Source organism: Jaculus jaculus, chromosome 14 (genome assembly GCF_020740685.1).
Source record: "Jaculus jaculus isolate mJacJac1 chromosome 14, mJacJac1.mat.Y.cur, whole genome shotgun sequence".
Taxonomy (NCBI): domain Eukaryota; kingdom Metazoa; phylum Chordata; class Mammalia; order Rodentia; family Dipodidae; genus Jaculus; species Jaculus jaculus.
Genome location: NC_059115.1, coordinates 42,338,028 through 42,351,150, shown reverse-complemented (window position 1 = coordinate 42,351,150; position 13,123 = coordinate 42,338,028). Strand labels below are relative to the sequence as shown.

General features: G+C 34.2%; 1 protein-coding gene across 1 annotated transcript in view; it reads left to right on the top strand.

Moving 5' to 3' along the window:
- Window positions 1–13,123, top strand: part of LOC101610386 (contactin-6) — a 366,424-nt gene that overhangs the window by 253,050 nt on the left and 100,251 nt on the right. Inside the window, 4 exon segments of the mRNA XM_045134210.1 lie at window positions 2,962–3,146; window positions 6,052–6,188; window positions 8,267–8,396; window positions 10,357–10,507. Coding sequence (XP_044990145.1) covers window positions 2,962–3,146; window positions 6,052–6,188; window positions 8,267–8,396; window positions 10,357–10,507 — 603 coding nt within the window.

The following is a 13,123-nucleotide window of genomic DNA, read 5'->3' as shown; positions in this document are numbered from 1 at the left end:
AAATAACGCTTACAGGTCTGACTTAGTCCTCTGAACCACTTCTGGAGAGCAAGCAAGTGGTAAAAAGTGTTGTCATACAATTAAGGACATGGCAGATGGTTTCCCTGAACCTAGCATCTAGTCAACTGTGCGTTAACCACTTTACCTGCGGACATGACAATTCCTAGGTTCTGTCTACTCTCTCCACAGACAAAGTTTGCAGAGAGTTGCCCACAAAACAGCATACATATAGGCCTTTGGGAATCTGTGGCTCATACATATTTTGCAAGAGGTGGGAGTTGAACACTGATATTTTTTGCTAAAATAGTTCTGTTGGACAATTATATGTATACAGGATACTTCTTTTCTTCCATCAAAGGAAAAGAAAAATACTTCTTCAGTAAAAATTCAGTGTGACCACTGAGTTCTTTGTCTTCAGGATGGTTTTAATCTGCATAGTTGTTGGGACATTTAAAATAGAGGCCTCCATTGTTAGACCATACATATTTTGGCTACAATGTGTTGTAGTTTCAGTAAGAGGGAAGTCAGTATTACAGTGATTAAGTATAGCTTCTGAGGTAAGGAAGAAGATCCCAGCTATGCCATAGGTAGCTATAGAAAAGCAAATACAGGTATTTATACATATTATATGGTGTGGAGTTTATGGTAGGTGAAAAGTATTGATTTATTGTGAGATATTTGTAATTATTATTACTGTCTTTTAATTGTCAATTAATTGGTACTTGGTTATCTGAAAAAAATAACTCATAACTTCACAATCAGTATTAAGTAGTAAAATGCAACTGTGGCACTCATTTTTTTTTATTTCTGTATGAAATTATCTGGGGTAGATAATTTTGTATTATTCATTGTAAGCCTCTGATTTATAGTCATAAAATGATAAGAATATGAATCATGAATCAAGAATCATGAATTCAGACAAACTTCAGGTTCCTGAAGCTCTTTTTGTAAGTTAATATTCTTAGAAAAATTTTGTACCACAAATAACATATGACCACTGTGAGAAATCCATGGAAAATATACATAAACAAACAGAAATAGAAATGATGCTGGTTTTCCAACTACTCATAGATGCATTTAGTACATTTACATATGAAATGTACATATATTTTGAAATTAATATTACATATACTATGAAAATCATCAGGCTTTGTGAATATCTTTCTATCTAAATATATTTTATCCTAGAAGTTCATTTTTATCCACTAGGGACTATATAAAATTAATAATTATACAATGAGGATAATTTTATATTTAATATAATAATTTACTAAAATGCCAATCTATATTTGTGAGAAGTTGAAGTGCTTAAAAGGATATAAACTAAAAATAGGATAGTAATTATTTTGTTTTGTGTTTAACAAAATTTAAATTATTATGTTAATCTTGAGAAAAGTGGATGACTTACAGTTATTTGGGGCATGTTTCATAACAGCTATGTGTGACTACAAGATACTGCTTTCTGTACCTTCTCTTTTATGCACATAATGCACATAAGAGAAATGCACACTGCTTAGCCACTCAAATCTCCCAAGACATCACCAGTATCATGGCTTGCTTTGAAGCCTCCATTGGGTTATCACTCACTTTCTGTAGTTATTAAGTGCTCAAACTCTACAGATCTTTATATATCAACCACTTTACATATTATGGGTGATTCTCCCACTTACTTTTTCTGAAGGCAGGAAGAAACTGCATTTCCTACAAGGGTAACAAATTGACTTTGTAAATTACCTACTTACATCATCATTATCTCAATTTTGAAATAAAGATGGATATGATGGTTCATGCCTTTAATTCTAGTACTTGGGAATCTTAGGTAGGAGGATTGTCATGAGTTTGAGGCCAGCCTGAAACTATATAGAGAATTCCAGGCCAGCTTGGGCTATAGCATTACCCTACCTCAAAAAAATAAATAAATAAAAAAAAATAAAAAAATAAAAAAATAAATAAATAAATAAAAGAAAAAAATCATTATATCAACTGAAAAATCTTTCAGGGAATAAAGAATATTGTAAAGGTAGAAAAGGAGATGTGTTCATGTCATATATCAGAGGTTCATTTTACAATTAGTTTGTCAGGGAATCTGTTCCATAGTAACTTCACCTATAGCTGGCAGTTCTTCATGCCTGTGTTGGTGACACCTTCTACACGAGTGATTTTTTAACTTATTATTTTTAATTAGACATTTAGTCTCATGCATTATAAATTCTTTGCTGTGTTAAAATATATCTAAATTATACAGAAAATATTAAATGCCTTTAAGACCTCCTATTATAAATCTTTTCAAGCAAGACACAGGTATAACCTTAATCTATTTTTATTTTGCTTTAAATATCATGTAAAAGACTATATTCTTAGGAAAATATGGATCCTGGTTTCCTAACTTACATGGACATGTTTTATTTACCTGAGCCCTTTCACAATCCAGCTTACATAGCATGCATACTTTAGTTACCAATGCTAATTTTGCTATAAATGAACATATAGTTTATTCTTACATCTGTAAATATATGAAGAGCATGCCCCAGACTTAAATGTCACATTCTTACAGAGAATTTTTTTCTTTGCCAACACATTCACATTGTTATAATCTTATTGTCTCTGCATCCTATTTTTTTCAGTAACTGCAATTTGCAAATGTATTTGTTTTCATATTCTATTTAGGGTATGTTTTCCCAGTAGTATACAAGCAGTGTAAGACAGAGGACATACCTATTTTAGTCAGCAATATATTCCCTGAACATAGTACAAGGACTAGTATGTGAGAAGCACAAAACATGTCTTAAATAATTAACTGGTTGTGTGAATGAAGAATGATTGCATGTCCAGAAAACCAATCGCAACATAATAGATATAATTGTGGGGATTTTTGAGACTTATTTTCAACATTTCTCTTGCTTTATCCTGATGTCATAAATACCTAGCCAGTGTCTGTTCTAATGAAGTGTTACTGTTCAGTCCAGTCCCTGATATTAGCTGGAGGAGGTTGGATGGAAGCCCGTTGCCAGGGAAAGTCAAATACAGCCAATCCCAAGCTATCCTTGAAATTCCAAACTTCCAACAAGAAGATGAAGGCTTTTATGAGTGTATTGCAGGCAATATTCGAGGAAGAAACCTTGCCAAGGGTCAACTCATTTTCTATGGTGAGTAAATTGAATTTCAAAATATATCTAAAATATTTTAAGATGTTTTATGGAATTATAAATGAATTTATGCAAACACCTACTTTGTGTGTTATTTTATCCAGCCCAAAGTATGTATTTTGTTAAAACTTATTTTTTATATTCATCCTGTAATATGCATCTGAAAATTATAAATGTTTGCCATGTTAAAAATATTCCCAACTTCTTTGTCATATTCAATATATGTGTATTACAGAACTCATTAAAACTATACTTATAAGGGATAAAATATACTTCTATTGGCAAAATTATATCAATGAATTTTTGTGAGAGAAAAGGTTTTTAGATAAGTTGAAAATTTGAGTATATCATAATTACCTCACAGAAATGATGACTGAGGATCCTGCTGGGAGAACACATTATGCCTTTGGACATATTATTTTTTATTTCTTTAGCATTTCCAATTTTAACCTGAAATGGAAATTACTGTTTTATATATAGCACAGGATTGCCTACTGACTACTCCCCTACTGTTTTATTGATGCTTGCCAAGAAAAGGAATATTATTTTTTCAATAGTATCCACTTTTTAAAGGAAAGTCTTAGAATTTAGTATTCTTTGCCAAATCAATAGTAAAGAAGCAAATGTGGTGTTTGTCTAAGTTTTAATAAAATAAATTCCCAATTTTCTATTTACCAGGTAAACATATAGTCAAGAAAATAACCAGAACACAAATTATGTGGATCTCAGATGTATTAGTTTTACACAGATTTTCATAAACGTGGTTATATATTTTTACAATAATCTTAGAAACAAATTATTTTCAGTGATACTGTATTTGAAACTTTTGAGATGAGTTGAGCATGATCATAATTAAAAACCTTGAAAGATCTTCTGAAAATGACACTTTCTACTCAACCATAGTCCTTCGTTGTGGTGGTCCAAGTCCTTTCACACTCCATCTCACTGGAATCTAGTCAGCTCATCAGTAAAACCATGCATTTCCTGTGGGACAATGCTAGACATATTAGTTGTTTTTATGTTTTCCTAAATGAAGAGAGAAATAATCATAAATTAGAGTTGAATCACACTTGAAAAAAAAATAGCAGTCTCTGTTTCATTATATTTTATGTATATGTTATAATTCTGAAACAAGTAAAATATAACCATCTATATTTTATCTATGAACTTCTGAAAATAATTCCTAAAATAGTATCAACAAGTTGAATTTCCATAGAAAAGAATCCAGGATATATGCGTTAAATAAATGAATGTATCTTAATATTGCAGTTATTAAAATAAGCAAAAGTATCATATTCTTACTTATTTGTAAACTATAGAATTACATACAAGACTGTAATTCTCTCAGGTAAGTCATATATTATCATAACCTTTTAACACACACACATATCTATATCTATCTATCTATCTATCTATCTATCTATCTATCTATCTATCTATCTAGATAGATAGATAGATATAGAATTAATTGTATTACTACTCCACAGAAATAAGATTCAGTTACATCCCTACCTTCTCTTCTTCTCAGCCTTGCCTTCAAGGGTCACATTCTGTGTGCAGAAATAGTGCTGGTTTCCACAGTAGATAACTCCTGCTTCATTCAGTTCTTGCTACCTAAACACATTCTGACTCCTATTGGTTGACAGGGCTTCTAAGGGTCTTCATTGGAGGCATATGTCACAGCAGAAAATGATCTGCAAATCAGAAAGATTTTCTTTGTGCATTAAGTTGTCTGCCATTGGAATTCCACGTGGTCTACTTCTTGCTGTAGTCCTTAGTAAATAGCAACAATTTGTCCCAATATGTTAACAGGAGTGACCAGAAGGAATCTGTCTCAGGTCCACACGAAGTGCCTCTTGCTTCTGGGTGTGCTTTCTGTCGCTCAGACTTTTGCATGTGTAACCACAGTGAGCTGGAATCCATCCTTACATGACTGTGAGCTGGAACAAGACAAGACATGCTTCACCCTCTGTGTGCAGAAGGCTCATAAAAATTCCTGAAAAGTTTGCTTGTAGTGAAGCAAAATGAGTACACATGGGTGGCGTAGTCAATAACTCATCTGTCCTTAACTTTCCTGTTCTTCCGTGCTAGCTTCCTTTGTACTCATTCTTCTCCTTTTCTAACAGCACTCCCAAAGGAGCCAGTTCTTTAGTCAGGCTGTGCATTTAGCTTTCACAGTGTGGATTCTATGGACAGTTTCTAAACACTTGTATGGAAGGAATATTCATTTTAAAATCTTAATTTGCATTCCATCTACTTACATGAATGACAGTGAAGTCAATGACTTTGCTATTTTGCTTGCTACTATGCAGAACTTACTCAGTTTAGGAAACACATTTTGGAACACTTGTGTGTAGGATTAAGTTTAAGTCCTTTACTTGCCTGCAACTCAGTTTCATGCCCTCTCAAGTGTCAAAAAGCATAAGTTATCCTACAATATGGGAAGTAACTTACGTTTGATGGATGTATCACAGTACTGAGTTCAGTTGCTTCTTATCAACACATTTAATTTTGGTTAGTTTATAAAATTGTATAATTCTAGAAAATTCTGATTTGATGTATATAGTCTAAATTGACCCATGTATTCATATTTAGCACTGTAGTTTACTCTGACTGTGTGTTACATTTTGACCATTTGTCTCAGCAACTACCTGTAATACAATTTTGTAGAAAAATGACAGACAGAAATGCTCAACTTTAGTCAATACCCAGTGATAATTACAATAGTTATCTTAAGATAGGCCCAAGCAATTTCATTCCCTCAAGCCATGTTTGTATACTTCAACTGAACCAAGTTAACCTTGACCCAGTTACTACAAACCTTGGGAAGTTGTACTGTGTTTTATAAAACTGCCTTGCCAACAAATATGCTGGCCCTATTTTGTTGTTGTTGTTGTTGAAATAGCCCCTCCAGAATGGGAACAAAAAATCCAAAATACATACCTCTCCATTTATGACACCTTGTTTTGGGAATGCAAAGCTAGTGGAAAGCCAAGTCCTTGGTACACGTGGCTAAAGAATGGAGAACTCCTGAAGCCAGAGGTAAGCAACTATGCTGTTGTTGAATACTCACCTCCATTGTAACCTTTGATAATTCAGTGACTGGAACTCTCAGGAAAAGCTCATATCTGAGCAGGGCCAAGTGTATTCCAGGAAAGGAACTCTAGTGTTCTTCAATCCTTATGAAAACTAAAATGAGAAAAATAAGTGTAGAGAAAACAACTTGCACATCATCAAACAACTGGTCAATGGTAAATCCTCATTCATATATTGTCATTGTCATTACCATCCTAGCTAACATTTATTGTAATCTAAGATTCAGGTCTTATATCAAATCTTTTCTTGTACATTATCTTCTTCTGTCCTCACAATAATTTTTTAAGAGAGATACAATTACCATTGCTTAAAATAGATTATGATAATTAACTGCAGAAGGGATAATAGTAGTCCAAGGTCTTACAACAGCTACTAAAACATTAGTCAGCTTTCAAAACTTAGTCTAATACCACGGTTCAGGTAAAGAAATTTCAAAGATATTAAGACATTTTTTCAAGGTTAAAGAAGCCCTAGTAATAGTTATAGCCTTCTCAACTTTATTTAATACCAAAACTAAATACTTTATGAAAAGTGCAGACAATCTCCAAGCCTACATTTAAAAAAAAAAGGAAAACAGGGCTGAGGAGATGATTCAGTGGACAAAGTACTTGTAAATGTGAGTGTCCTAGGTCAGATCTTCAGAACACACCTCAACAAGACATAATTGTGGGCATATGAACCCTAGCATAACTACAGCAAGACAGCAAGCAGAGTGGATAATTTCCTGGAAGTTTGCGAGCCCGCTAGCTGGGTGAACACAATGTTAACAATGTGAGACATGCCTCAGACAAGTAGAAAGTCAGGACTGATTTGTAAGTTTTTTTCTGCTTTTTCTGACCTACACAAACACAACATGATGTATGCCTGCAAGCATGTGTAAACACACACACACACACACACACACACACACACACATACACACACACGTGCGCGTCCTGGAGATCAGAGGGAGCTATCTACAGTTGTTTTTTTTTTCAATTTAAACAACATTTCCTTTCACAATAACTACACAGTGAAGGAAATGGTTTTCTTCCCCATTGAATTATCCAGATAGAGCTTGAGGATGTATGTCAGTTGGTAACGTGCTCGTGTAGCATGCCTAAAGGCCTATGTCTGATCTCCAGTACTACATAAAGCGGCTGTGCCAGCATATGACTGTACTCCCTGAATTTAGGAGCATGCGGCAAACCTAGACTACATGGGTGCTTGTTTCCAAAACTCTGAAACAAAAGAACAAAAACGTAACAAAAATAAATTATCTAGTTCACTGTGTTAATTCATCATTTCTTTTGTAATCATTGTTTAAGCCAGTTATGAAGAACATCTTTTGTTCAGAAGCTAAATATAATGTTCTTGTTTATTTTATGTTTAGTGGCATTTTTCCTGTATACCTTTTACATACACATTTTTGTTTTCTCCAACGTACTTTTATTATCTTTGTAAAATGGCAATAGGCATCTTGAAATATTTCATTTTAGCTAAGTTTGTATTTACTATATGAACTCAAGATTATATTTGTGTTTCCTAAGTGGCACTCTAAGTGATTGTTACTGTGGAGATAACATTTAGAGTGGACTTTAGAAAGGAAAGATTCTGATCCTCCAACTCGGAACTCAAGTAGCAAGTTACCAAGGCAAGAAATCCCAGGCCTTTTAAAGGCCTTAGGTGAAAAACCCAAAGGAATGTACTACTAATTAAATATTTGTTGATTATTGTCAACCATATTTTTAGACTAATTAGAATGTTGGAGTATGACAAATAAATTTGAATACCATAGAACATAAAATAACATAATTGATGTAGAGAATGTCAATTATCACATACATAAGATAACATAGGACATTGTGGTCACTATAATTGTGCTAAGTATATTTTCATTTTTTAAAATATGCTCAGACTTCTTCTGTAATACTCCACAGTATCAGATCTCAAAGTATGCATACATTTTGTTTGATACCATTTTCTGTTTAAGAGAGTGGTTATGTTAACATGGAAGTACCTTCACATTACTTTTCCTTTATTAGGAGAGAATCCAGATTGAAAATGGCACTCTCACCATAACAATGTTGAATGTATCAGATTCAGGTGTCTACCAATGTGCTGCTGAAAATAAATACCAAATAATTTATGCAAATGCAGAATTGAGAGTTTTAGGTAAGTCATTTATTTATATCCCCGAAATTTGAAGTGGCATATTAGCAAACTTTATCATGTACCTTTTTTTTTTTTCTTTTACTCTGTATACTAGATATTGCTTTCTCTTGAAATAGCAGGAAATGCTTATGTTAGTTTCTTACAAAATTCAATGTGGTAATTATTATTGTGCTTGGAATTTATTAGTGCTGAGGAAGAGTCCATCATTGGATGAGTCTAGCTCAGAAGAGGTCCATTCCACTAGAGTCTCATTTGAGTGTTTGGATACAACTCAAGGGGAATCCATTAGGAGTAGTTTTGTTCCCAGATATACATAAAAAATTTACTTTCAGAATTTTAGAAATTTCAGAGATGGTTATCTACTTAACCTCATCACAAGAGTAACAACAGCCTTCAAATAGATTACTGCAATCTGAAAAGGTTTTTTTTTTCTTTTTTTTCCAATAACTTTTCTGTTTTGGTTCAAAAATCCTACATAAGGAAAGAGGAGAAGGATGGTTACGGAACAGGCCACATCTATCTCTTTCATTATAAAAACAAAACTTCCCTAAGTTTCTATAGCCAACTCCTCATATCCTCACCTGGGTTTCTTGGCACATCACAATTCAGGCACAGGGATAGACTAGGAATACAAGTCCCTAGGGTAGAAAGCATTAAGAATGGGCAATTTGAAGATATTTCATAACATTCAAACAAGGGTGTCTGCCACAATGCATGAGTCAATGGTTATCTACCCCAGGGATTATTCCAGTGGTGGAGAAAAATGAAGGAACTTCTGAGAAAGAACAATCAAATTTTATGAAGTTCTGAATCACATGTATTTACTGATTTGAAAATTGCTTTAATCATTACTGTTTCAGTGAATAGACATGTACATAAATATAAAAATTCGGGAGATTTTTATCTTTATTGAACTTAAAACTTTCACACAGAATATGGCCAAATTAAAAATGTGGCAAAAAATAAGGCAAAGAATTACATCACTGCTATCAAAACACATGGTGAGCTGAACATAAGTACAATTCAGTACCTTCTTTTCAGTCTGCCATGAGAGGAAACATGCTGAAGTTGGAGGGCAGAGAAAACATCTGAAGAAGGCCTAAAGGAAATATGGCATAGCATCTGAGAAAACCTTAGCTCACTTGAACTTTAAGAATTGAGATTAGACACAGGGATCCAACATCCATGAATCTGCACAAAAGTTATATGCATCTACTTCTCTCACCTTAACTGCCGAGGTCTATTTAACAATTATCCAGTGTATCCAAAGCTGGGACTGGCATATGCATTTACTTGTAGCTTTTATAAGCCTGTCTGGTTTTGTATAACATAGAATAAACTTTTATTGATTTTTTTAAAAGTGTGCACACATACCTCCTTCCTACCCACATCAATTCTGATGAGGGTCTTTGGTGTGGTTATTGTTGATCATTGTGGGGACCAAGAGGACCCAGCCAGTCTCTGCAGATATGAGGGAAACATGGTGTCTCAAAGCAATTCCCACCTACCTTGAGCTTCTCACAGCCTTTCCACATCCTCTTCAGCAATACTCCCTTTATGGGCAAGATGGAACTATGATTTAGTGTTTATTTCCCTTTAGCTTCTGGATTTCTGTTTTATGATGTTTGAGTGCCCAGAGTGTTTGTCACCATTTCCCTGGAACTGGTTTTCATGCTAACTGTGAAAGCATTGAATTTTGATACTTAGAGTTTCCCAGAAGAATGCAACATAGTAATAAAGTATTTATGTTCTACTTCAGTGATATATACATGCTAACTTTCAGAGATTTAATATATGTATGGGGGGTCTACTTGTGTATGTAAGCCTTAGTAAAGCTTGAACAGATTATGTAAACAGTTTGAACTACAGACAGTAAATTCTCTCTAGCATACTGATTTGATTTTGAGTCATTGTGTGTTAATGGAGTCATTTAACAATTCAATTTTTAATTTTGTTTTAGCCTCCACTCCTGATTTCTCAAAAAATCCTATTAAAAAAAATTCAGTTGTTCAAGTTGGTGGGGATATTGCTATCGAATGCAAACCAAATGCTTTTCCCAGAGCAATTATCTCTTGGAAAAGAGGAACAGAGATCCTGAGGCAAAGTAAAAGGTAAAACAGCCTTGATTTTTTTAAGATATACTCTATGTGTATTATTACACATTATCTTCCAAATGTTTAGAGAATATTATATCTTCCAAGCTTCCATTCTTTATCATATGCTTTCAGTGGCACATCCAGAGACTGTACCACCTTTTATGTACCAGAAATAAAGGTATCTTATAAAGCTAAGAATTGTTTATATAATTTGTTTGTAATATTTTCATTGCAGACACTTGTAATAGATACATTTTCTTCAATCCTCTCAGACATTTTCTATATTCAGCTTGAAGGCTTTTTTTTTTGTTGTTGTTCTGACCCAACCTGCTGAGAAATCAGCCAGAGAAACATTACACAAAATTGAGAGACACTCATATGCCCACACCTGGTGTTATGGTCTTTAAATAGTCACACAGGTGTTCACGCTATGACAAAATGAATTCACTGCATGAAAAAAAAAAAAAAAAACATGTAGAGAGGTTCCCACAGAGAAAGAGATGTTTCCTTCCATAATGGATGCAGTAGAAAAATCCTAAATCAGCATATATATATTTTGGACAGTGTGGCAGAACAAAACAGGCATTTTTGTCTACTTGCAATGTATTTTATCTTATTGTAACATACGACCTAGAATACAAAAGGCATGGCCAGACCAGTTTGATGCTCTATTTTAGTGGCTCATGTGTATGATGGAGTCATTAGAACTGCGGAATAAAGTCTGGAAATTGACCTCTGTTTCAGTAGGCTCTGCTTCAGCTCCATATATGCATGAACACAAGTACATACTGTCAAAACATTTACATTAAACTACAAACAAGAGTTGTGATCATTAGTCTTAGAAGAAAAGACCATGGGGGGAAGGCAGGATAGTTCAGTGAGAAAAATGTATTCCATGCAAACCTGAGGACCTGAGTTGAGATCCCTAGTACCTACTTTATGGCTGTGTATGCTAGTAAGACCCTATAATCCTGGCACTAGGAAGGCACAGACAGGAGAATCTCTGTGGATTACTGACTAGTTTACCTAGCCGTGTGTGTGTGTGTGTGTGTGTGTGTGTGTGTGTGTGTGTGTGTGTGTGTAAAATATGAAAGAGAGAAGAAAGAGGAAGGGATAAAGAAAGGTAGGGAGGGAAGGAAGGAAGGACAGAAGAAGAGAAGAAAGGACCATGATGGACTGTGATTGTGACTACAACTAGGATGAACAGGTTACAGCTTGAATTCAATCAGTTCATACTTTGCACTAATGTAGATTCTGTGTGTAAAGGATAATTATTTCAGAATAAATTAAAAATATGGATTTTGCAAAAGTGTCTCCCATGATAGAAATACTTGCTAGCAGAGAACAGTTAGTTAAAAAGGAGACATAAAGGGAAGAGAAAGGAAGGGAAGAGGGTACTTAATAGGTTGATATTGTATATATGTAAGTACAATGATTGAGATGGGGAGGTAATATGATGGAGAATGGAATTTCAAAGGGGAAAGTGTGGGGGGGGAGGGAGGGAATTACCATGGGATTTTTTTTTTATAATCATGGAAAATGCTAATAAAAATTAAAAAAATAAACAATACAAACAAAAAAGAAAAATAAAATATGCATAGGTGGATGTGAGATCAGTCTGACATCTCTTTGGTCTTAAAATAATTTTTGTGCCCAAAGAAGATTGAATGAAGGGTTTAAACAAATTTAAACAAAACAGAGATTTCTGTTGATTATCTAGAACATTCATGGTTGTCTTTGCTATTCTAGAGCTTAAGACTTTATTTTGCACTTCTTCCTTCCTTCTACCAGCTTTCTCTAAAGGTCTTTAGAACCCTGTACTGAAGCATTTCTCATGATAGTAATTCTCTTAAATACTTATTTTAATGCCTGAATCTAGAACAAAACTCAGTAGTAAAATCTATCATAAAACCTGAGGGTATCAGAATGAGGGAAGGGATGAGCATCTGAGAAGGGCTGTTCTTGGAGAAGGCTCAAGACAAAACACCAGATTATTTGCAGGAAGAGGAAGAGCCAGGTGGATGGAAGGAGCTCTGTTGCTTGACCCAGGCTTAGTCCTTCTGCTCTGAAAACTTCCCAGGCTATTGTTGTCCGGCCTCCCAGTCGAGTTGAATGCAGTGACTTTTTAAAATATTTTCTCTTCAATACTTCAAATCTAATCAAAGTTTGAGTACACTGCTGAGGAATAGGAAAACTCAAAAGATCTCATATTATCAACCACTGCACTTGGCAATGTTGGTCTGGAGAAATTTATTAGCTCTGCTTCATTTAATAAAGTCTTTGTAAAGTGTGTACCCAAAGGGCAAGAATAACTACTGTCATTTACCTTCCATGATTTTTAAGGAGCCAAATACAGGTGTTTCAGGAGAAGAAAGAAAATGAAAGAGTTGAGTAACCCTACTAAAATAAGAGGAAAAAAATGAAAAATGAGTAGTGTAAGGACTGCTATCTTTTAAAGAATCCTTTATTTTATTTTGTTTGGCCACATATCAAATCAATTTGGGATCTTTTAGCCTCGGAACAGTTATTAATAGTCATGTCAGACTCAGAATCTGACCATGAATGAAGAAATTGCCTGTGTCTTTGATTTACCAATTTCCTTTTCCTCTGGTACCTTTAGGATTTCATCAA